Source organism: Hypanus sabinus, chromosome 4 (genome assembly GCF_030144855.1).
Source record: "Hypanus sabinus isolate sHypSab1 chromosome 4, sHypSab1.hap1, whole genome shotgun sequence".
Lineage (NCBI taxonomy): Eukaryota > Metazoa > Chordata > Chondrichthyes > Myliobatiformes > Dasyatidae > Hypanus > Hypanus sabinus.
In genome coordinates, this window is record NC_082709.1 from 153,429,402 (window position 1) to 153,452,560 (window position 23,159).

General features: G+C 40.3%; 1 protein-coding gene across 1 annotated transcript in view; it reads right to left on the bottom strand.

Annotated features, from left to right (window-relative positions):
* Positions 1 to 517: 517 nt before the first annotated feature.
* The window catches only part of lrrc58b (leucine rich repeat containing 58b), a 49,356-nt gene continuing 26,714 nt past the window's right edge, over positions 518 to 23,159 (bottom strand). The window contains exons 2-4 of the mRNA XM_059968464.1: positions 9,060 to 9,188; positions 5,877 to 6,154; positions 518 to 3,867 (exon numbers count right to left, since the gene is read on the bottom strand). Of these exons, the coding sequence (XP_059824447.1) occupies positions 3,674 to 3,867; positions 5,877 to 6,154; positions 9,060 to 9,188 (601 nt within the window). The 3' untranslated portion in view covers positions 518 to 3,673. The remainder of the gene's footprint in view (positions 3,868 to 5,876; positions 6,155 to 9,059; positions 9,189 to 23,159) is intronic.

The following is a 23,159-nucleotide window of genomic DNA, read 5'->3' on the forward strand; positions in this document are numbered from 1 at the left end:
CTTCAACTTGTACTGAAATATGCTGATTTTATAAATATACACAAAAACCAAAAGGATTTAATTATCTAACAGAGTAACAAAATAAAATGACTGGCAAGATTTCAAAGTAGAAATCCCAAATGTCAAAACAGTGAGCAGTCATTAATAGGAAATAATTGTTTTCCTAGTTTTGATTAAATTGGAGCTTACATGTCAGACTTTTAGATATTAGGCAAAGAAGTGCTATGGGAACAATACAGGAAAGTAATGGAAAGCTGACAGATTAGCCATGATTCAAACAATGATAGAGCAGGTGCAAGGGGCCAAAAAGCCTCCCTCTGCTTTTTCATACATTTTGTACTCAATTCCCCACATACTGGATGTGTAGTTGAATGCCTTGAATTATTCTACACCTATTAAACACAGAACATTTCAGATGTACAATAACAATCATAATGTTGGATTATAATTTGGTTATGACACATGGGAAAACATCCACAAGCAGTAATCAATGTGATGTCACTCTTCACTTCAGGAAAAAAAAAACAGCAACAACTTTGCAGGCTTCTTTATTATTATCTACTCAATTGTCTGTTCAATCAGAAATGATTCATTAGGTCAATATTACAGATACTTACATAGAATGAGTATCAAATAACAATGTTCCAGAGATAATTCAACAATCCTGTTCTCCCAGTTTAGATAAATGTGGACAAACAGCACAAACTAGTGAAATAAAACCATTGTACCTATAAATTCAGATTTCTCCAATCTATGGTTTCTGATAAAATCTCTCTAAAGAGAAAAAGCTTATAGAATAACCCCATTGTGTATCAAAGCGATTCATTCACGATTTTTATTCATGTCTACAATGAATGATAAACTACTGGTGACCCTTCCAAAGGTGGAGTTTACAATAGATTTTATTTTGCTGATTCACAGCTACAAATATGGCTATGAATCTCCAGCCCTTTCTGCTCATCCGTAATGTCAATGTTTTTCTTGTTTTCAATCAAACAGAATAAAAGAATTAGTGTTAAATAAGGCCCCGAATTCCTAATAAATTTGTCTACACTGAAGGTTTCACCTTCCTAAAACCAATAGTTCGCATTAGTATCCAGTGTTATTTAATAAACTGGTTTGACATTAGAATATATCTGTTAACTCAGCAGGCTAGGCAGCATCTATGGAAATGAACAAATAGTCCTGTGTTCCTCCAACATTTTGTGTGTGTAGCTCTGGATTTCCAGCATCTTCAGAATCTTCTGTGTTTATACCTCAATAAACCTGTTTATATATCATTTACATATACTTTGCAAATGTGGAAGTCCCATTTATTCTTTTCAATAGCACAACTCCAGCATAACAGTAATAAAACTTCCGTCAATGCAAAACTGGGGGGCAGAACTCAATTTATTTTAACAGCATTGGATGAAACGAAAGGCAAATATCCTTCCTTAAAAACAGAGGTTCCAAATGCCGTAAGCAAAAACTGTAATAATCAATAAATTCCATTAAGGTATTTGAGCTCACAGCAGGAAACATTCTTTTTCCAGTTTTACATGCAAAATAGGATGCCTATCCCAGCCATTCATCAACTGATGTATCCAGAGATTGTCAGATATAACAAATCAATGCAAATTACATGAATCCATGAAGCATTCCTGTTTTCTGTAACTTAACTCAGCAACATAAACAACCCAAATCCTTCACATGAATGAATACTGAATATTAGGAATGGAAGCTTAAGTTAGATAGAAGCTCAAATGCCCAATGCTTCCTCATGGATTGTAACCATTTTCTTTAGTTTAAAGATTTCATTGCAGGCACTTTTTTATACTACATCAATTAATTTGTGATTACTTGTATTTTACTGTGAATCGATTTATCCAGTAGCAAAAAGGAGTTAAACAGAGAAGAAAAAATGACTACCAGACCTTTCAAGCCTGCACACCAGTCAATACAGCTTATATGTTGGCTTCAAGCCCTTTCTGTGCCAGTTCCCTATAACCCTCAATTCCTCAATCTTTCAACTATTTATAATCTCTACCTTAAGCATATCTAATGACCTGACCTCTACCATCCACTGAGGCAGAGAATGCCAGATTTTCATTGCTGAATGAGGTAAGAATTTTGTACATTTCGCAATTTCAAATACTTCGCCCCTCATTTTGTAGCTACTTCCCTTTCTCTGTGATTTTCCTACTAGTGAAAACATCTTGATTAGCCACCTGAGAATTTTATACGTTTGAGCAAGGTCACCCATCATGCTTCTAAACTCCAAATAATACACATTCAAACTGTCTAGTCTCTGTTGGTAGGACAACCCTCTCACCCCAAAAACTCATCTGGCAAATCTCCTTCAGACCGCTTCCAATGCTACTATTTTTTTAGGCAAGAGGATCATAACTGTGTAGAGAATTTCAGGTATGGCCTCTGCAACATGTACAGCTATGGAAAAAACCTTTATTATTAAAGTCTACTGTTTTCAAAAAATAAGAAGGCCAAAACACTGCTTGCCTTCCTAACTACATATTGCATTGTCTGATAACATAGCGATTTTTGCACCCAGTATCTATGAACTTGACTCACTTGCAGTCTCTTTCTCCATTTAGATAATAATCCATCTTCCAAATCCTCTCGCTGAAATACGTGACCTTAAACCTCTCCTCATTAAAACTTGATCGGACATGTTTTTGCCCAATTACTCAATCTATCTCTTCTCCGTTGAAGAATCATAATGTCCTGATCACAACAGCCTTCTCACTTTATTTTGCACAGTGCCCATCTAATGGGACTGCTGTCTCACAGCTCTAGTAGCCTGGGTGTATTCTTGACCTCCTTTGCTGTTAATATTAAATTTACCGTAGAGACTCCTTTAAGTGTACAGGTTTCCTGCTTACAATCTAGTCTCATCCAGCAAAACAATGAAAAGCAGGTTGGTAGATTGATATGTCACAGTAACCTACCATTAATATGCAGGTGAGTGGCAAATCTGGGAGGTGGGCTGTTGATGGGAATGTCGAGAGAAGAGCTTTCAAAGAAAAGGGAATGAGATCTCCCTGAGTTGCACAGACTCGATTGATCAAATTGTTTCCTTTTAGGACATAAGGAACTGGCACATGATAATGTAGAAGCGTGGGAGTTCTTTTATCCACCTATAGGCTGCCACTGAAGCAATAATTCTAGCAATGAACATGCCACCACTATTTAATCCAGTCTGTTAATAATCAGAATAAAAAAAAGAATTGCTGCTTGGTATGGTACATATTCTAATTTTACATACAAGATCTTCTTTAAAGAAAAAGTTTTCTGATACATGTTAAGATTAGCATTTCAAATGAAAGATTATATGTTTGAAGTTTTTAAACATATTAAAGCTGTGCTTCACATAATAGTTTAGACTATTGTTATTTAAATTAGCTCTTTGCATATCCAATAAGGAATACCAGAATATTTCAAAATTACTGGCGTAAAAATATAATCCTTTTATACAAATACTTCTGTAATAATACTTCAAAGATTAGGAATGCTATGCAAACCAATAGACTACAAATCTGATGTGAAGGCTTGAACGTTAGCGTAAATGCTTCAATGACTGGATTCAAAAAAACCCTGGCACATTGTACGAGATGGGTTCAAGTCACCTAGGACTGCAAAAATCTAAATCTTCATGATCTCCATAAATGAGCATTTAGCCAAGGAGGACTTTCTGCATCTGGTGTTGAGGAATGTTGAGTTCATCATCAGAATCACAGTCACTCTGAGAGTTAGAGCTGCAGGGTGAGTAGCATTGTGGAGAACACAGATAGTGCATTAGGGGCAGGCGGTACTTGCCACAGAAATCGACAAACTTGATATGACGAACGCGAGAGTCAAAATAAACTCCTATGGAAGAAAAAAAATATGTAAAAAAAATATAAACTAAATGAATATCAAGCAACACACACAAAATGCTGGTGGAATGCAGCAGGCCAGACAGCATCTATACGGAGAAGCACTGTCGACGTTTCACCGAGACCCTTTGCCAGTCCTGACTGCATTCTACCAGCATTTTGTGTGTGTTGCTTGAATTTTCAGCATCTGCAGATTTCCTCGTGTTTGCTTTTGTAACTAAATGAATATAACCTTTTTTTCTGGCACTGAGATTTCAATATCTTCTGCAGTGAAAAGACCAATACATGAAAAAAGGTTAGTCACTGAAAATACCCATCTTAAATTTGACTGGTTTGTGATTATTTCTTCTAAAGCTATGGTCTTAAATATAAACAGTGGAAAATAGAAAGGTATGAGGAGTGCGTTGGCTAGGATCCTTTCCTACCTCAGGCATTGCTTCTATATTGGTGGTGGTATCCATCGGTCTCGAGAGACCATGGATCTGTGCCTGGAGTTTCCAGGGCACAGGCCTGGGCAGTGTTGTATGGGAGACCGGCAGTTGCCCAAGCTGCAGGCCTTCCCCTCTCCACACCACCGATGTTGTCCAAGGGAAGGGCACTAGGACCCATGCAGCTTGGCACCAGTGACGTCGCAGAGCAATGTGTTGTTAAGTGCCTTGCTCCAGGACACAAACACGCTGCCTCAGCTGAGGCTCGAACCAGTGATCTTCAGGTCTGATGCCTTGCCCACTAGGCATCACGCGCCTACACATATTACTATATTACTGATTATATAATTACATCCTCCAAAATGGGATTATCAAACATGGTTTTGCATTTACTTTATTTTCTAAAACAGATACTGGGGCAGAACACCAGCTCCTCAGCAGGCACTAGTCATATGAAACAAGTACAGAAATGTGGATCTGGGAGGCTGCAGAGAATATTGGCTGGAAAGTACAGGGACCATGTCTCAATTGTTGATTCTATGGGACTTGGGGTTCTTGTGGGTTACAACTTCAAATTGGTTGCACTTCTTTGAAAGGGGAATTTAAGTCTTGTGTACATGGCCAGAGAACCAATGTCAGTTACACTTGTAGATTTCACAACGCCCAAATGATTTTCCTTCATGTGTCTGGATTCCTTAACATGAGGGGAAGCTTTCACCATCTCATATAGAAGGTGGAGGAGTAGGGAAACAGCTGCAGGGTCAGAAAGATTTGGTCCATATTTTTAATATGCAGTAAAAGGACTCCTCCCTCTAAAATTTTAATACCCTGATTAGATAGTTGGCCTCTCCATCTGTCAAATATGATACAACTGAGGCTCAGCAACCAAATGTGTCAGCATTCAATTACTTAGTTCAACGTGCTTTGATGAGAATAATCTGTAAAGTGCAGCAGGATGTGTGCCTCTTTATCATCTAGAAACTTACCCTCACTCACACAGTTAAAATTAGCTTCTAAATTATATCAATTACTGTGTTAGGAATGTATACCGTCAGGGAGCAAGGTTCAGAGGTTTTAGTATATTGTCAAGCATCATTAATAAACTCGTGCACTGCATCTCAATGTTGCTCACTGTACTAGAGCACGTACAGTGAGGAAAAAAAGGTTCAAAGGCTCATTTTATTGTCAAAGAATCCATGTACAATACAACTCTGATATTCGAAGATCTGGAAATGAGTAAATTATTGTCACAGGTAATCACATGCAGTACCTATCTCAGTAGTTATTGCATGCGATTACCGCAGTACAGAAGTAATACAAAAGAAAAGCAGCAGAATGCAAAATAGTGTTACAGCTACAGAGGAAGTGCAGTGCAGGTAGACAATGAGGTGCAAGGCTACGATGAGATAGAACGACAGGTCAAGAGTTCATCTTACCAACAGGGAGCCATACTAACTCTGATAAGAAAACATTAACTCCTGAAAGATACAAATAAAAATTAACTGCGACCCAAGCATTACTTTCGCTCTCTTTCCAATCCCCTCTAAAAGCAATGTGAAGCATAGGTTCTTACCTGCACACTTGGGGTTTGGGCACTTGCTGGCTGAATCCAAGTAGCTGACCAAGTTTCTAGGCATGTCGTTATGAGTGTACCGAATGTTGCGGGATTTCACAATCCGTCCAGCCAGTTCAAGTAGAGATGGGGGGTTGTAGATTAGGTCTCTTATAAATCGCACAACAAGAGGGTTGCCACGTAGACTGAGTTCCTGTAGATGGACCAGGTTGAGGATTTCTTGAGGAAGATATGTAAGTAAATTATTGTGAAGACTGAGTGACCGTAGAGAATTCAGCCTGGAAGGTCAGAGGTGACTGTAGTCAGTGGTTTGGAAGGGCAATTCATGTCATTATTTAATGAAGCCCACAATATAGAACATTCTGGCAAACTAAAATAGTATTGGTTTTTATTTATTCATAAACCTTAAAACCATTTCTACCATTCAATATCAGGATTGACTGGAATCCCTTAGTACTAATAGTTATCACTAAACTATAACCTCAGATTTAAAATTAATAATTAACCTTACATCAATTGGCAGTTAGGAACAGAAATCTACAATGTTGTATACCTTTATAGAAATACCAGTAGAATATTGAAAGGCCCAGACAGATGGATGTAGAGAGAATGTTTCTTATAGTGGGGGAGACCAAGACCAAAGGGACTAGCCTCAGAATAAAGGGATATCTATTTAGAACAGAAATGAGGAGGAATTGCTGTAGCCACAGAGTGGGGAATCTGTGGAATTCATTACCACAGGATCGTGAGTGAACCACAAATTTTTCAAGTCCAGCCACAAATTCTCAATTGGATTGAGGTCTGGATTCTGATTTGACCACTCCAGGAAATTAACTTTGTTCTTTTTAAGTCATTCCTGTGTAGCTTTTGCTTTATGTTTGTAATTTTCTTGTTGGAAAACAAATCTTCTCTCAAGTCACATTCTCTTGCAGACTGCTTCAGGTTTTCCTCCACCATTTCCCTGTATTTTCTGCATTCATTTTACCCTCTACCTTCACAAGTCTTCCAGGGCCTGCTGCAGTGAAGCATCCCCACAGCATGATGCAGCCACCACCATGCTTTATAGTAGGGATTGTGTAATTTTGATTATGTATGGTGTTTGGCTTATGCTAAACATAGCGTTTAATCTGATGGCCAAAAGGCTCAACTTTGGCTTCATCAGACCATAGAACCTTTTTCCAACTGACTTCAAAGTCTCCCATATGCCTTCTGGGAAAATCTAGCCAAGATTTGCTAGATGATACTAAGCTGGGTGGCAGTGTGACATGTGATGAGGATGTTAGGAGAATTCAGGGTGACTTGGATAGGCTGGGTGAGTGGGCAGATACTTGGCAGATGATGTTTAATGTGAGTAAGTGTGAGGTTATCCACTTTGGGAGTAAGAACAGGAAGGCAGATTATTACCTGAACGGTGTAGAGTTAGGTAAGGGAGAAATACAAAGAGATCTAGGAGTCCTTGTTCGTCAGTCACTGAAGGTGAAGGAGCCTTTGCAGCAGGCAGTGAAGAAGGCTAATGGAATGTTGGCCTTTATTGCAAAGGGAATTGAGTACAAGAGCAAGGAAATCCTCTTGCATTTGTACAGAGCCCTGGTGAGACCACACCTGGAGTATTGTGTACAGTTTTGGTCTCCAGGGTTAAGGAAGGACATCCTGGCTGTAGAGGAAGTGCAGCGTAGATTCACGAGGTTAATTCCTGGGATGTCTGGACTGTCTTATGCAGGGAGGTTAGAGAGACTGGGCTTGTACACGCTGGAATTAAGGAGATTGAGAGGGGATCTGATTGAAACATACAAGATAGAGGCAGGAAATATGTTCCAGATGCTGGGAGAGTCCAGTACCAGAGGGCATGGTTTGAGAATAAGGGGTAGGTCATTTAGGACAGAATTAAGGAAAAAATTCTTCTCCCAGAGAGTTGTGGGGGTCTGGAATGCACTGCCTCGGAAGGTAGTGGAGGCCAATTCTCTGGATGCTTTCAAGAAGGAGCTAGATAGGTATCTTATGGATAGGGGAATCAAGGGATATGGGGACAAGGCAGGAACCAGGTATTGATAGTAGTTGATCAGTCATGATCTCAAAATGGCGGTGCAGGCTCGAGGGGCCGAATGGTCTACTTCTGCACCTATTGTCTATTGATTTCATGTGAGTTTTTTTTTTAAAATAGTGGCTTTCTCTTTGCCACTCTCCCATAAAGCTATGACTGGTGAAACACCCAGGCATATGGGCAGTCTCTCCCATCTCAGCCACTGAAGCTTGTAACTCCTCCAGAGTTGTCATGGGTCTCTTGATGGCCCTTTTTGCATGGTCAATCAGTTTTAAGGATGGCCTGCTCTAGGTAGATTTAAAGCTGTGCAATATTCTTTCCATTTCTTGATGATTGATTTAACTGTACTCCAAAGGATATTCAGTGACTTGGAAATTTTCTTGTATCCATCTCCTGACTTGTGCTTTTCAGTACCTTCTTCGTGGAGTTGCTAGGAGTGTTCTTTGTCTATGGTGTAGTTTCTGCCAGGATACTGACTCACCAGCAGCTGGAATTTCCAGATTCAGGTGTATTTTTACTACAATCAATTGAAACATTTGACCTCGCATGGAATCCCCATTTAACTAATTATGTGACTTCTAAAACCAATTAGCTGCATCAGTAATGATTGGTGTGTCATATTGAGGGGGGCAGGGCTTGAATACATGGAACTAATTATTTTGTGTATTATATTTGTAAGTAATTTAGATCACTTTGTAGAAAGTTTCACTGTTGATCAGCATCAAAAAACCCACTGTGATTCAATGTTGCAAAGCGATAAAACACGAAAAATTCCAAAGTGGGGGTGTGTGAATACTTTTTATAGGCACTCTATGTAACGTGTCCTCAATTGAATCAGAGAGAAATGTCACTACACAATCTTTGCTGCACTCTCTCTCAATGGCACACACCTTTTTTAAACAAAAAATTGGTCAAGAGCTTTATCTATACAGACCCAATCTTCTAGCTATAAAAGTCTAGATATAAATGTATATTGAGACACAGGAGACTGCAAATGCTGAAATCTGGAGCAAAACACAAAAGCAGGAGGAACTCAGAGGGTCAAGCAGCATATATGGAAGGAATGAACATTGATGTTTCTTGTTGAGGCCCTTCACCTGGACTCATTTACAAATGTAACACACATCTACTCTGTTACTTACTGAGCAAGCTGTGGTGGAAGGCCTTGAATGCGGTTGTCACACAGTCCCAGATAACTTAGGTACTGCAGGTTAGCAAGTTCTGGAGGAATTGATAGAATTCCATTTCCACCCAAGTACAACAGTTCTAAGCTGAAGAGGGACAGAAAGCAAACATATTAATTATGGGCTTCAGTACATTTCATTATTTTTAATTACATACTTTCAAAACCAATTTACAGCATTTTGGCAACTAGCTAAACCAAAGGCAAGACTTAGCAACCCAGCATTTTTTTCTCCAATTGTTTGTGAGGATGGCTTGTTCTGACAGCAATACCCTGAATATAATGATGCAGCAGTGTAAAGATTAGCTTTATTTGCAATGTCGGCGGAACTCAACAGATCAGGCAGTATCTATGGAAATCAATACACAGTCAACATTTTTGGGAGACCTTTTCTAAACGATAAGTCAGAGGTCAGCAAAAAAACACAGAAGGGGAGCAGTGAAAGAGGATCTCACTGAATTCCTGAACAGAAGATTTAAACTTCTTCATGCCAGGCATCCCTTGAAGAGATTTCACAGTGGAACAGCAAACGATAAATACAAGAGATTCTGTAGTTGCTGGAAATCCTGAGCATCACACAAAATGCTAGAGGAACTCAGCAGGTCAGGCAGCCTCTATGGAAATAAATAAACATTTTATTCCCTACTTTATTTTTTATATAAAAGATTTTCAACTTTTTAGTCCTCTGGTACCACTGCTCCATGCAAACATCACAGAAAGGCTATGCTCAAATATCACATATGATTTCCTCCCCTGCTCTCTTCAAAATCCTAGGATACAGCCCACCCAGTCCTAATGGTTTACCTATTGCAAATTTAGAAAATCCTTCATGTGCTTCAATCCCACCCATTTTAACATATCCAGTGTCTCACTCTTCTGCTCTTTTATAATTACTTGGGAAGCACCATCATCCCTGGAGAAGATGGGTGTAAAAATGCTCATTCAGTATCTTAACAGGGCCCTCAACATCCATGTGCAAGTTCCCATTTTTGTTCTTACAGCTTTTACACAATTGAGAGACAAGCCAAATGGATTTGCCAGCTATTGTGAGGCTGCAGTTACCTTCTGCAGCTCCATTTCCAATTTGCAAACTGATTGAGTTACAAACAGTTCACAGAAAAGGAAGGGGAGAACTTGTATAACAACTACCAATGTTCTTTCTCTCTATCTTCATAACTAAATTGGATGATTAACCCAAGATTTTCCATTTTCTCTTTGACATTTAGGGAATTCTCAAAAGTAAAAGATTTGCTGAATCCCAACCAGCTGAAATAGTTCACCACAACCAAAGGCACAAAACTGGCACAAGCATGAAGGCAGTTGCCCCACAGTGGCTGGACTACAGGCTCCAACAGCAGCAGAATCATACTTAAAAGAAGAAAAAGTAAATGTGAAAAAAAATAGGTTTGTGAACTGTCTGAAGAATGTTGCCTTTAGTCACGTTGTTCACCGGTACCATCTTCATCATACTTGCAATTCAATTTCTTTGTCTCTAAAACAAGATTTAACCCAACCTTAAATATTCAGCATTAACAGTCCTCTGAGATGCAGAATTCCAAAGATTCACTACTTCAGAGAAGGCACTCCTTTTATGTCCTTTTCAAGAAAATAAACACACTGTGTTTGATTCTCTTGAGGGGAAATATCTTCACAGCATTTACTCTTCAAATTCCCCTCTGAATCTTGCATGATTGCTCTCATTCTTCATAGTCCTGAGAGTGTAGGCCCGCATTCGAAGAATGGATTTAATAAGCTAGCTCTGTGTTGTCTCCAGCTACACTGAGACCAAACCTGTATGCAATGCTCCCAAAACCCTGTAAAACTGTAGACTTAATAAGAACTCAAAATGCTGGCAGAATGCTGGCCGAAACCCTTCATCAGGAAACCCTCCCGAAACCCGAAATGTCGTCACTACCTCCTCCCACAGATGCTGTCTGGCCTGCTGAGTCCTGCCAGCATTTTGTGTTTTTATTTTTTCCAGCATCTGCAGATTCACTCGTGTGCCTTAAAATTGTAGACTTCCTTCTTTATTGCAAATGTAGAAAATACTAGAAGAACTCAAGCAGCATCTGTGGAAGAAAAACAAGTTAATGCTTTGGGACAGGGGCCACTTCCCAAGAACTTCTTTCTGTAGATGCAGCTTGACTAGCAGAATTCTTCCAGCATTTCCTCTTTTCGGTTCAGCATTGATGCACTTATTTTGGGCAACATTCCATTCAACTTCCTCATTCGTTCTTGTACGCTAACTTTGTGTTTGCTTTCTGAGGATATCCAGATTCCTCTTGCACTAATTGAACAATCTCCCCATACCTCTACCCCTAGCAGCATATCTTATCAAGCAGCCCTCAGAATAAACAAGCCTACTAGTCTATCCATTCCCACCCTGTAATTAGTCCTCAGAGCAACAGATTCTTCCTGCAGTGATTAGAACTGCACACAGTAATCAGAGTGCCATCTAACCAATGTTTTGCTAATCTGAAAATGACTTCACTTCTGTTTTCAGTCTCTAACTAATCTATGGGTTGTATGGGGTGTCTAGAGAGGGGTAACACCTTCAGTTGGGGGGCCTGCCGTGCCCTTTCTCAGGACAGCTCATCCACCTTTGGTCCCCACCTGGCGCTCAGCTCTCACCCGTGGTTCCAAGTAGCTGTAACACGCGCAGCGGCCACACCCCGCTCAACCGTCTTGGCAGACGGGCTAAACCAGGTGAGGGTAGCCGACTGGTCTTCGACTCTCGGTGAGGTAGCAGATTTGTCTGTCACAGCGTGTGAAGTCTGGCCCTGGCAGATTGAGCGGAGGAGACTGATTAATGGTCTACCCATCAAGAAAGCAGGCCAGCAGGTGTTTGTGGAGCGCTAAGAGCACGACAAGACACTTAGATGTCCTGGTCATCCACTGCAAGAGGTGGTGATCTCTTTAAACCCACCCGGCAGAAGGCAAAGGCAAACCACTGCCGTAACCTGTCGAGTACACGATTTCCCAATATGTCAGAGCAACGTGGAGGGAAATCATCCGCCAACTGGAAATTCCAGATGTGATCTAACGACAAACTAATCTATGCTAACATGTCACTCTTAACACTATTAGTCATACCCTTGTGCAGTAATTTTTTTGCTGGCACTCTGTTTTTAAAAAAAAGCAACCCGGTATTGAGCATTAATAAGTTTAGCAATTCACCAAAACTACACATCATTAAAAGGAATACAACTTCACCTTATGGACTGAGCAAAACCATATACACTTCCTGAATGATTCAAAGAACATTTATTATCAAAGTACGTATGCAGTATACAACCCTGAGATTACTCTTCCCAGACAGCCATGAAACGAAGAAACCCCATAGGCTTGCCATAGTTCAATATTCTTTCATCATTTTTAGTACCATATTTCCACCATTTATTCCAATTTCAGAGTAAATTTATTATCAAAGTACATACATGCCACCATATATGACCGAGATTATTTTTTTCAGGCATTTGCAGGAAAAAAAACAAAATAATTTTTATGAAAAGCTATAATTAAACAGGCAAATACAAGAGAAAAATAATGTGCAATAGAAGACAAACGGCAAATAAAAATAATACTGAGACCATGAGTTGTAAAGAATCCTTAGAAGTGAATCTGTAGATCGCAGAAGCAGTTAGGAACAGTGGTGAACGAAATTATCCACGCCATTTCAGAAGCTTGATAGTCTCAGGGTAAAAGATGGCACCAAGCTGTAATGTCCCTTGAGTTTGTGGCTCTGACTTGGTTTTATTTTAGATTCATGGGGATTGTTTTTAGGGACAGCATGCGAACCTAGGGGTCAGGTTAGGGGTAGAGACAGGGATGAGGGGAGTGAGAGGTCAGGGACAGTAAACAGAGAAGGTTGGAGTTCAGTTCAGGCTAACCCCAGCACATTCTCAGACTGTGCTGGTTGTTAACGCAGCAATACAACTCACTGCACATTTTGATGAGCATGTCATCAATAATAAATACATTTAAATAAATAAATCTGTTCCTAAACCTGGTGGTGTGGGTTCCAAAGCTTCTGTGCCTCCTATTCAATGATAGTAGTGAGAAGAGGGCAAGGCCTGGATGGTAGAAGGCTCTGTTGATGGATGTTGCTTGCTTGTGACAACCCTCCAGAGAAATGTACTCAATCATGGGGAGGACTTCTCCTGTGATGGACTGGGCAGTATGCACCATTTTCTGTAGCTTTTCTGTTCTTGGTCATCGGTGTTTCCATACCAGGCGGTGATGCAGCCAGTTAGGATACTTCAAGTTTGCCAACGTTTTTGAGGATATTAGGTCAGTTCTGTTGGCTACATCTTAAAACTAAGATTTTAGCAGCTGCTGGCCTGCTTTCCCACCTTCTTCCCCAAGACAGAAATGGAGAACTGCTATTATGATACCAGCTTGATATTTTATGTAAACCTGATCTACAGGCACCTATTGAGGGACCTAAAAGGGAGAAAGGATAAGCAAAGAAAAGTGGTCATATTTATAAAGAATTCGGACTTCAGTGATATAAGTGTAATAATATTAGGACTGGACCAAAGAAAATAACCTAACATACTTCAAGTTTTCCAAAAGGAAAACAGTGGATTCTGGTTAACTGGAACACATCTGGCCAAGTACATTTTGGCTCAATTAAGCGGCTGCTCCAATTAGCCAAAGTTTCATGGAAATAGTTAAAAAGGTATTTTTTTTTAAAAAAGACAAACTACCATTTATTTGAGTAACAAATTACATATTTAACTGCAATACAGAACAAATTATAAGTAATACTATTACAGTACTATAAAACTGTAAATTCCTAAAACCTGTCAATGGAGAAATTCATCCAGTGTATGCAACCTTGTTCTTTTCATTGACTGTAAATGAACAATATCAGAGCGTACACTTAACATAGATAATGGATTGCCTTCATACAATACTTTTAACTATTGCATCCTCTAAATAATTTTTGTTGTAACTTGCAAAATGATTGTCGATACGTTCACATTCTTTTTAGCTCCCAAGCAGAAGTCGTGAAATAATTTCACTTTCACTCATGGCAGTTTCCGGCATCTCCAAACCTGAATGCTTGAAACCACCAAAACAGTTCTGAATTGTCTTACTGTTTATCTCTCATCAACTATCAGTGACAAAAAAAATCACTGCTTTTTGAACACAAATGCATGCGACCAATGCTATTTAAAAGCTGATCGCTTTAAGCATGGCATAGTGTCTAACAGCTACACAAGTACATGCAACTGACACTAGTGAGTGCAGGCATATTGTCCCAAAGAAAAGAAGGAATCTAGGCTACTTTCTTCATTAGCATTTGTTCTTTAAGAGTTCTCCCAAATAAATAGCTGTCCTGATTAACCGTTGGCCGAATTAACAATAATCCACTGAACATAACCTACTATACAAATGTCCCTAATGCATCTGTCTCCACCACCACCCCTGGCAGTGCATTTCATGCTCCTACTACTAAGTGTTTTAAAAAAAAACCTCTCTCTGATATCCCTCCTATACTTCTCTCCAAAAAAGTTATGCCTCCTTGTATTAGCCATTTCCAACTCAGGAGAAGAAAAGAATAGCTGTGTGCCTTCACACTTGAAATACACCCTTGAAGTTACATAAAGATTGACTATGATGTATATCACCAGTAAACCAGCCAACTGCATGTGCTGTGACTTGCAATAAAATCTTTTATCCTGCCACTGATTGGATCCTTAGCACCTGTTCAGAACAGAAGGCTTGGATATGGTGTCACAAAATCAAATCGAGTTTAATTATCATTCAAACCATACATGGGTACAGGCAAACAAGACAGCGTTTGTCTGTGGCCAAGGTGCGTAACGTACATTCAAAATAGCAAGAGCGGTAAAAAAACGCCTTGTTACACAAGAAAACACACATATAGTCCAAGTCCCTGGGCGACATGTCAATTGATGGTGCAGCTCCCGGCAATGCAGCCTGTCATTCCACCAGCTGAACAATGGAGGGCTGTACTGATGCCATGCTACACCACCTCCAGTGCCTTCTCACCTGGACAGCAGAAAAGCCTGCAGCTTGAGGCCTAGTCCTCTCTACAATCGATGCTAAGCAGCTGCCTCGTTGCCTGTCTACCTACCAAGCAAGGGAAACTGGCCTGCAGGATCTTACGTTATCAATGTCTAACGGGGTCTAACGATCAGAAGAGAAACATCCAAGACAGTCACTCATGGTTACACTGTATGCTGCTTTTGCACACCAACTCCGATGTCTTCGAGCAACCAGCAGCAGCATGGGGTGCACCCAGGTCAGCTTCTCCTCCACCCAGCTCCTCTGACACCCCGGCCGGCTCATTCCAAACAAGGAACAGGTCACTGATGTGGTCGACCTGCTATGCCTGTTGGTCTTGGAGTCCAGTTTAGTCTTATGATCACCGAGTTACACAGCATAGAAACAGGCCTTTTGACGGTGCTGAGTATTCAAGTCAAGTTTATTGTCATTTCGATCACAAACTGCTGGTACAGTACACAATAAAAACGAAACAACACAGTACATCTATAAGCATTTGCGAGATTCTTTGGTGATATCAAGTCTCTTAATGAAATACAGCCGCTGTTGTATCTTCTTTGCAATTGCATTAATATGATGGGCCCAGATCTTCAGAGATATTGACACCCAGGAAAATGAAAATGCTCACCCTTCCAACTGCTGATCCCTTGATGAGGACTGGTGTGTGTTCCCTTGACTTCCCCTTCCTGAAGTCCGTAATTAATTTGTTGCTCTTACTGACATTGAGTGCAAGGTTGTTGTTGTGACACCACTCAACCAGCTGATCTTGCATCCTACCCTGTGGTGCTCCCTTCAGTTACCTGATGAGGTAACCATAGCCTTTGGCCAGGGGCAGATGTCATTAGGTGGTGCCCGAACTTCATTGAGCGTTTCAACCCTTAATCACTACACTCTCCAGTTGGCAGGTCAGCAGTGGTGACCAAGTCACTGCCCATCTGATCCTGACATCCAGCTCAACTCCTCTCGCCTCCTCCATATCCAGCGGAGGCTCTTTCTGCCTCCTCCCCCATCCTGTGAGCTACTTGGTTCTTGCTCTTTTCATCAAGGCCTAGTGAAGACAGCAATCTCCATGCTGACTCCTGTACACCTCTTGTCACCATCTGAAATTTTCTCAGCAATACAGTTGTGTCATCGGCAAACTTGTAGACAATGTTTGAACTGGGTGTAGGAAGAGTAACCATTCATGTATGTCTAAACAACAAGTTGCTTGAATCATACAGAAATGGTTATAGGCACAAAGACTTTACCTGTTACAGCAAACATTACTAAGTTTTATTACACAATATTTAGCCTGCAGGAGTCAGTTAACATTTCAAGGTAATTGATTCCAAGGGATGACCAGCAGGTAACAAGACAAATACAGCTAAAGATGTCAGGTGCCAACAATGTTTATAGCTTATACAGTCTGCTCTCCTTATCTGCAAGGGATTGGTTCTGGGACCCCTCACGGATACCAAAAAACGCAGATGCTCAAGTCCCTTATTCAACCTGTCTCAATGCGGTGGACCTTAGGACCCAGCGGAACCCTAGACCTTATTTAACCTGTCTCAGTGCTGTGGACATTAAGACCTGGCGGCTAAGCTCTGAATCTGCAGTGTTTCTGTTCATGAAAATAATCACGATTACGATTGAAAATAAAGTGGAAATAATAAAGCGATCAGAAAGAGGTGAAACACCATCGGTCAGTGGAAAAGTGTTAGGCTACAGTCGGTTAATGATTGGAACAATTTTAAAGGATAAAGTGAGAAAGGCCCTGCCCCAATGAAAGCTACGATTATTACCAAGCCACGCAGTGGTTTAATTATCGGGTTTTGGGTTTTTGATCCTCCACGTCAACCAGGCACAGAAGGAGAGCATGCTCGGAAGGGGTCTGTCACTGGATCGAACTTGGGAACTTCTCGAGCCTGGTGCTGAAACATAGGTTCTTAAGTGTTTTATATGCATAGAAAGGTAAGATATATACTATATATTAAGACAAACGTTTGACTAACTGACACTAAATAATACCAGATGTACCTGTTCCGACTTACATAGTAAAAGAACTTCCGATTTTTTTCGATCCCAATCCACGGTAACCTATGCACATTCTCTCGTATACTTTAAGTCAACTCTAGATTACTTATGATACCGAATACAATGTAAATGCTATGTAAACTAGTTGTTATACTGCATTGTTTAGGGAATAATGACAAGAAAAAAAGTCTGTACATGCTCGAACAATAAGTGCTGGAAGAGCATTTCCGGGTTTTCTCAATTCGCGGTTGGTTGAATTCACACATGCGGAGCTCGCGGATAAGGAGGGCCGACTGTATAGACATTAAATGTATTGGACATGAGTGCTGTTTGTCCAATTACATCAACTGTTTTTCCTTAAGTGCCACAAACCATCTACAAAACATACAAATCTTCTACATTTTATATAGCAGAACAGCTCCCTCCTTGGTTAGTGCTTTATTTCAAAAATATAAAACTTTAATACAATACATTGACTTACTGTTAATATCACACAGGGATTCCCCCAAATCACAATCAAAATTTTGCCTAATATATTTATCATTCTATTCCAACTATATTTATTTGCAATGGTGAGGCCCCACATGGTAAACTTAGGAGATGATGGTGCCTAACGGCGACTCCTTTGCTTGCATCTTTGGAAACAGCTCTAGTTCTACCTTTAATATCTCTATTTTTCCCTTTCAGGGTTCTTTTGAAGATCCTGACCTTCGGTTCTTTGTGGGGATGGGGTCTCACGACTGGCTGCTATTCGATATACCAAGGATGCGGCCTAGAAGACTAGCATACCTTCAGGGTTCTGAGATTTCATGGTTCTGGAGATGGGTGGACTCAAGGTTGGTGCCTCCGCAGTAAATTGGTGTGTCTTGGGTGATGGAAGATCAGAAGCAGTGAGCTGGCTGCTGGCTGGGTGCCAAGACCAGATTTCTTTGGGCACAGAGCTCAGAAAGAGCAAGGCAACAGACTTTTAACATCGTAAATCAATGAGTTGCTTGTTAAGTCTCCCCTCTCGCTGTGAAACGGGGACACCTCTTTTTCCCTTCTTGGGGAGAGAGAGAGCCTGTGTTATATCGAATTACTGAGTGAATGAGTAATCTTTGGGGTACTGCAAGTCTGAATTGTTATTGATGCTTTGCTGCACACTTGTGTGCTTGGTGGAGGGCGCCGACGCTTATTTTGCCGGTGGGGGAGGGGGGATCATTGATTTGCTGCTGTTTATGTGTGGGGGGGGCTTTGGAGTTCTAACATTTAACTGTCATTCATTCTTTGGGGATACTCCTCTGCTTTCAAAGGTACATTTAATGTCAGAGAAATGTATACAATATACATCCTGAATGCTTTTTCTTCTCAACCATCCATGAAATCATCATCTCCTCCTAAGCCCTTTGTGGATGGTTGTGAGGAAAATGAATCTCAGGATGCATGTTGTATATATTTCCCTGACATTAAACATACTTTTGACACCTTTCAGTTTAAGTACGAATGTTTAAATGACTTACTAGAAGGCAAATTGAAAACATGTCTTTTTAACCAATGTGCTACATGAGCAAAGACTGAAAGCAGACACTGATATGCATGCACACTACATGCTTCTTACAGGAGTTTTCTGTGATTCATTCTTGCTATGAGTGTTAGTTACAAGAATGAGGCACTTGACATGTCACATTGATTTGATACCATGCTGCCATTTCAAGTTCCAAACCTAGCCAACTTCATGTCTTAACCTTACACTCCTAAACAAGATCCATCCATAGATGACAGAACCACTGTTACTTTAACCTCACCTGGAACTTCAGAGCTTTGAGTATTTACAGGGTAGATCTTCAGGCTGCTGATGGACTTGTGTTGTAGACTCAGAACTTGAAGTTTCAGGACTTAAAAAGTTATAGTCAGCCAGCTGACAAGCACAACTCTCCCTACCATTGAGGACATCTTTAAGAGGCGATGCCTCAAGAAGGTGGCATTCATCATTAAAGACCCTCACCATCTGGGACATGCCCTCATTTCTATCATCTGGAAAGAGGTACACAAGCCTTAAAATACACACTCGAGCAGCCACAGGTACCCCAAACAGGTATGGGGAGAACTGACAAACTGGTTACAGGCAGTGCCAAGAGTTGAACCCGGGTCACTGGCACTGTAAAGCACTACTTTGCCAACCTAATTGTAATTTATTTTGTAATTTGTGGATTTTTATGTTCTTGCACTGTACTGCTGCTTCAAAGCCAATACATTTTGCGTCATAAGTCAGTAACCATAAATCTGATTCTATACAGGGAGTAACTGTTAATAGTGCTTTGTCATTCAAATTTTTGTGCTGAAGCAAGTTATAGAACAGGCTGGAAGGCTTTCATCAAGCAAATGAACATAACTTGAGAGAATTAAAAGCACAATCTGCTGAAAGAAAGAGCAGGAAAGTAGGACAATATGGTCTATGAACAGACCAGAGAAAACCTGCAGATGCAGCGTGTGTATTACCAACATTGTCTATGACTGTCATATTGCTAATTGCACTTAACTTTAAATGTTTTTTTCCCCTGGGTGTTACTAGAGATAACAGCAATAGTTTGCACTCTATAGAGTACAGTGCAAAGATTCTCTACACGTACAGCCAGCTCGATCTCCTTCCCTCCTACCACAGACTTACAGCTACATTAGGTACAAGGAGCTACAGAGCAAACAGGCTTCTCTTTGTTGAAGGTTTACTTCAATGATTGAACACTGATTTGGCGTGTCTCTTGTGAGAGCTGAGTAAACCTATTCCTTCAATGTTCAGCTGTTGCATGATGTTAAAAACATAAGACATAGAGCAGAATTAGGCCATCCAGCCCATTGAGTCCACTCCCCCATTTGATCCCACTCAATCCCATACACCTGCCTTCTCACCATATCCCTTGATTCATTCAGGAATCTACCAACTTCCGCTTTAAATACACCCACAGACTTGGCCTCCACTGTGCTCTGTGGCAGAGCATTCCACAGATCCACTGCTGTGGCTAAAAAGAATTCCTCCTTGCTCTGTTCTAAAAGGTCGTCCCTCCATTTTGAGGCTGTGCCCTCTAGTTCTGGATACCACCAACATAGGGAACATCCACTCCACATCCACCCTATCTAGTCCTTTCAACATTCAGTAGGTTTCAATGAGATTTCTCCTCCACCCCCCCCCCCCCCGACATTCTTCTAAACTTTATCTGGGTACAGACCCAAAGGTGCCAAACGCTCCTCAGATGTTAACCTCCTTCAATCCTGGAATATCCTCATGAACATCCTCTGGACTCTCCAATGACAGGGGTTATGAGAGGAGTCCTTTATGAGATATGGGGCCCAAAACTGTTGGCAAAGGGGACCAGAAACTGTTGTAGAAGGCTATTATCAAAGCAGGGGCTTTAAACCCTTCGTGTTGCAGCAGTCCCACAAATTAACTGTGCTGGATCCAATGGCTTCTGGAAGTTATCTGGATATTCATTCATGGTGTGTCCTAGAACTGCAGTTCACAACCCAGGCACTTGTTCACAGTATTGCAACAATCATTGTACAATACATAATCAAACAATGCTCCCACTAATGGGGGGAACTGGAGCACACCCGCACTTCTCAGTGGCATGGGGTTCAAACATCCTGGGACAGTTTTGTCTTCAGTAACAAAACAACCACTTGATTTATGTAACTGTTATTACAATCAAGAACTATAGTCAAGGTACCAAAGATAATAGGGGTGTGGTAAAATGTGAAGTCTGGAGACCAGCGACACCAGGAGAGGTGGATAGGTTCCAAAAAAAATCTGTTAGGATATACTTCTTGTTTTGAGAGAAGCCAATGATGGTTACTCCTGGTACAACTTAGACCAAATTCCCCACACTGGTACAAATGGCTCACGCAGAGAAGTGCCCAACTAAATTCTCTTTTCCACCAACAAATTAACCAAGAAATGGTTAACACACTATCCTCCAGAAAAAGAATCAAATTTCATGGGAATTACACTGAAAAAAAAACAATAATACAAGTTCAAGGCCAGAACATTTTGTGCAGAATGTAACAGCACAGAACAAAAATCCATTCATCCATATATATGTGGAAGTTTTTGAGGGGCAAGCAATAGAAAAGGGACCATTCACTTGATGTGAGATTCAAGGAAACTGGGTATGCATAAAAAAAATCAAGTTCAACCAATATATATATATATATAAAGAGTATTTTGTTTTAAAACAGCCTAACCTTATAAGAGGGAAGAATGCCAAAGTAGAAGTTAAGTTCAAACTACCATCAATTAACTTGACTTAAAATCTGCTGACTGAAATACCCTGTGCCAATAATCCAGCACAGCAAATCAGGTCAGAGTGTCCAACTCGTTTATTGGTTGGTTTTACTGGCTCACATAGTTTCCACTGACAGACAGATAAGCTTTATGTTAAGGGAGAAAAATTGCATCAGAATGTAAAATTTATTTAAATATAGGACTGCTGGATTGTTAGAGTCATTGGATAAAAGCAGCCTTGCAAGCTTAACTTTGATCCAATGTAATGAACACTTGTCTGGATTTTTTTAAAATATGAAAAATATAAAAGACAGTTAATATAGGCTTTTGAAGCAGATGTAGATCCAGATAGCAAGTTTCACAAAGAAATCCATGCATTAAAAAAATAGCAGAGAGTTGTTAACATGTTGTTAACCTGCTTGTGCCAAATGGCACCCTTAATCAAAATTAAAACCTACTCACAGGAGATGATTTTAGATGAGTAATTCCCAAACCATCACTCAATAGTTAACAACAGCATAGGATGCTTAGAAGTTATGGCCTGAAATAGATGAACTACACAAGTAAACAGATGTAATACAGACAAATTCAGTTCTGGTCACCTCACTTCAGGAGGGATGTGGATACTATAGAGAGAGTGCAGAGATTTACAAGGATGTTGCCTGGATTTGGGGGGGGCATGCCTTATGAGAATATGAGAATTGACTGAGTGTACTTGGCCTTTTCTCCTTGAAGTGACGGAGGATGAGAGGTGACCTGATAAGAGGTGTACAAGATGTTGAGGGGCATTGATCATTTGGATAGCCAGAGGCTTTTTCCCGGGCTGAAATGGCTAATAGAAGGGACATCGTTTTAAGGTGTTTGGAAATAGGTACCAAGAGGATGTTTTTCCACACAGAGAGTAGTGGGTGCGTGGAATGCATCTTGAATTGCATATTCAACTTTGCTAATGTCCCACTGTTGTTGGCTAAATCAAAAGTGGTTATGATTCAGTATATAGGAAGGAAATTGAAAATCTGGCTGTATGGTGCCACAACAACTTCTCACTCACTGCCTTACAAAGAAGGCACGGCAGCAGTTTTATTTCCTTAGAAATTTGCCTTGATTCAGCATGTCATCCAGAACTTTGACAAACACCTATAGATTCGCAGTGGACTGGTTGCATCACAGCCTGGAATAGGAACACCAGTGTCCTTGAACAAACAGAAAAGTCTACAAAATTAGTGCATACAGCTTAGTTAATCACAGGTAAAAGCTACCCCACCATTGACCTTATTTATAAGGAATGCTATTCACAGGAAAGTAACATCCATCATTAAGGACCCTCAAATCAGGAAGGAGGTTCAAGTCCCACATCATCAAGTTCAGGAATAGTTATTAGCCCTCAACCATAAGACTCTCAAACCAGAAGAGACAACTTCACTCACCCCAACACTGAACTAATTCTATGGACTCGTTCTTAAGGACTCTACAACCCATGTTCTTGATGTTTATTGCTTATTTATTTATTGTTATTATATTTGTATTTGCACTGCTTGTTGTTGTTGTTGGTCAGCGTCTGGCGCGTGCAATCTTTCACTGATTCTATTGTGTTTTTTGTGTATCTACTGTGAAAGCTTGCAAGAGAATGAATTGCAGGGCAGTACTTTGACAATAAATTTACTTTGAACTTTATATTCTCAACAATACATTAAATTGTAATTCTTTTGTCATTTCTGATCATGGAAATTGGACTGCTTATTTTCAAATATTATT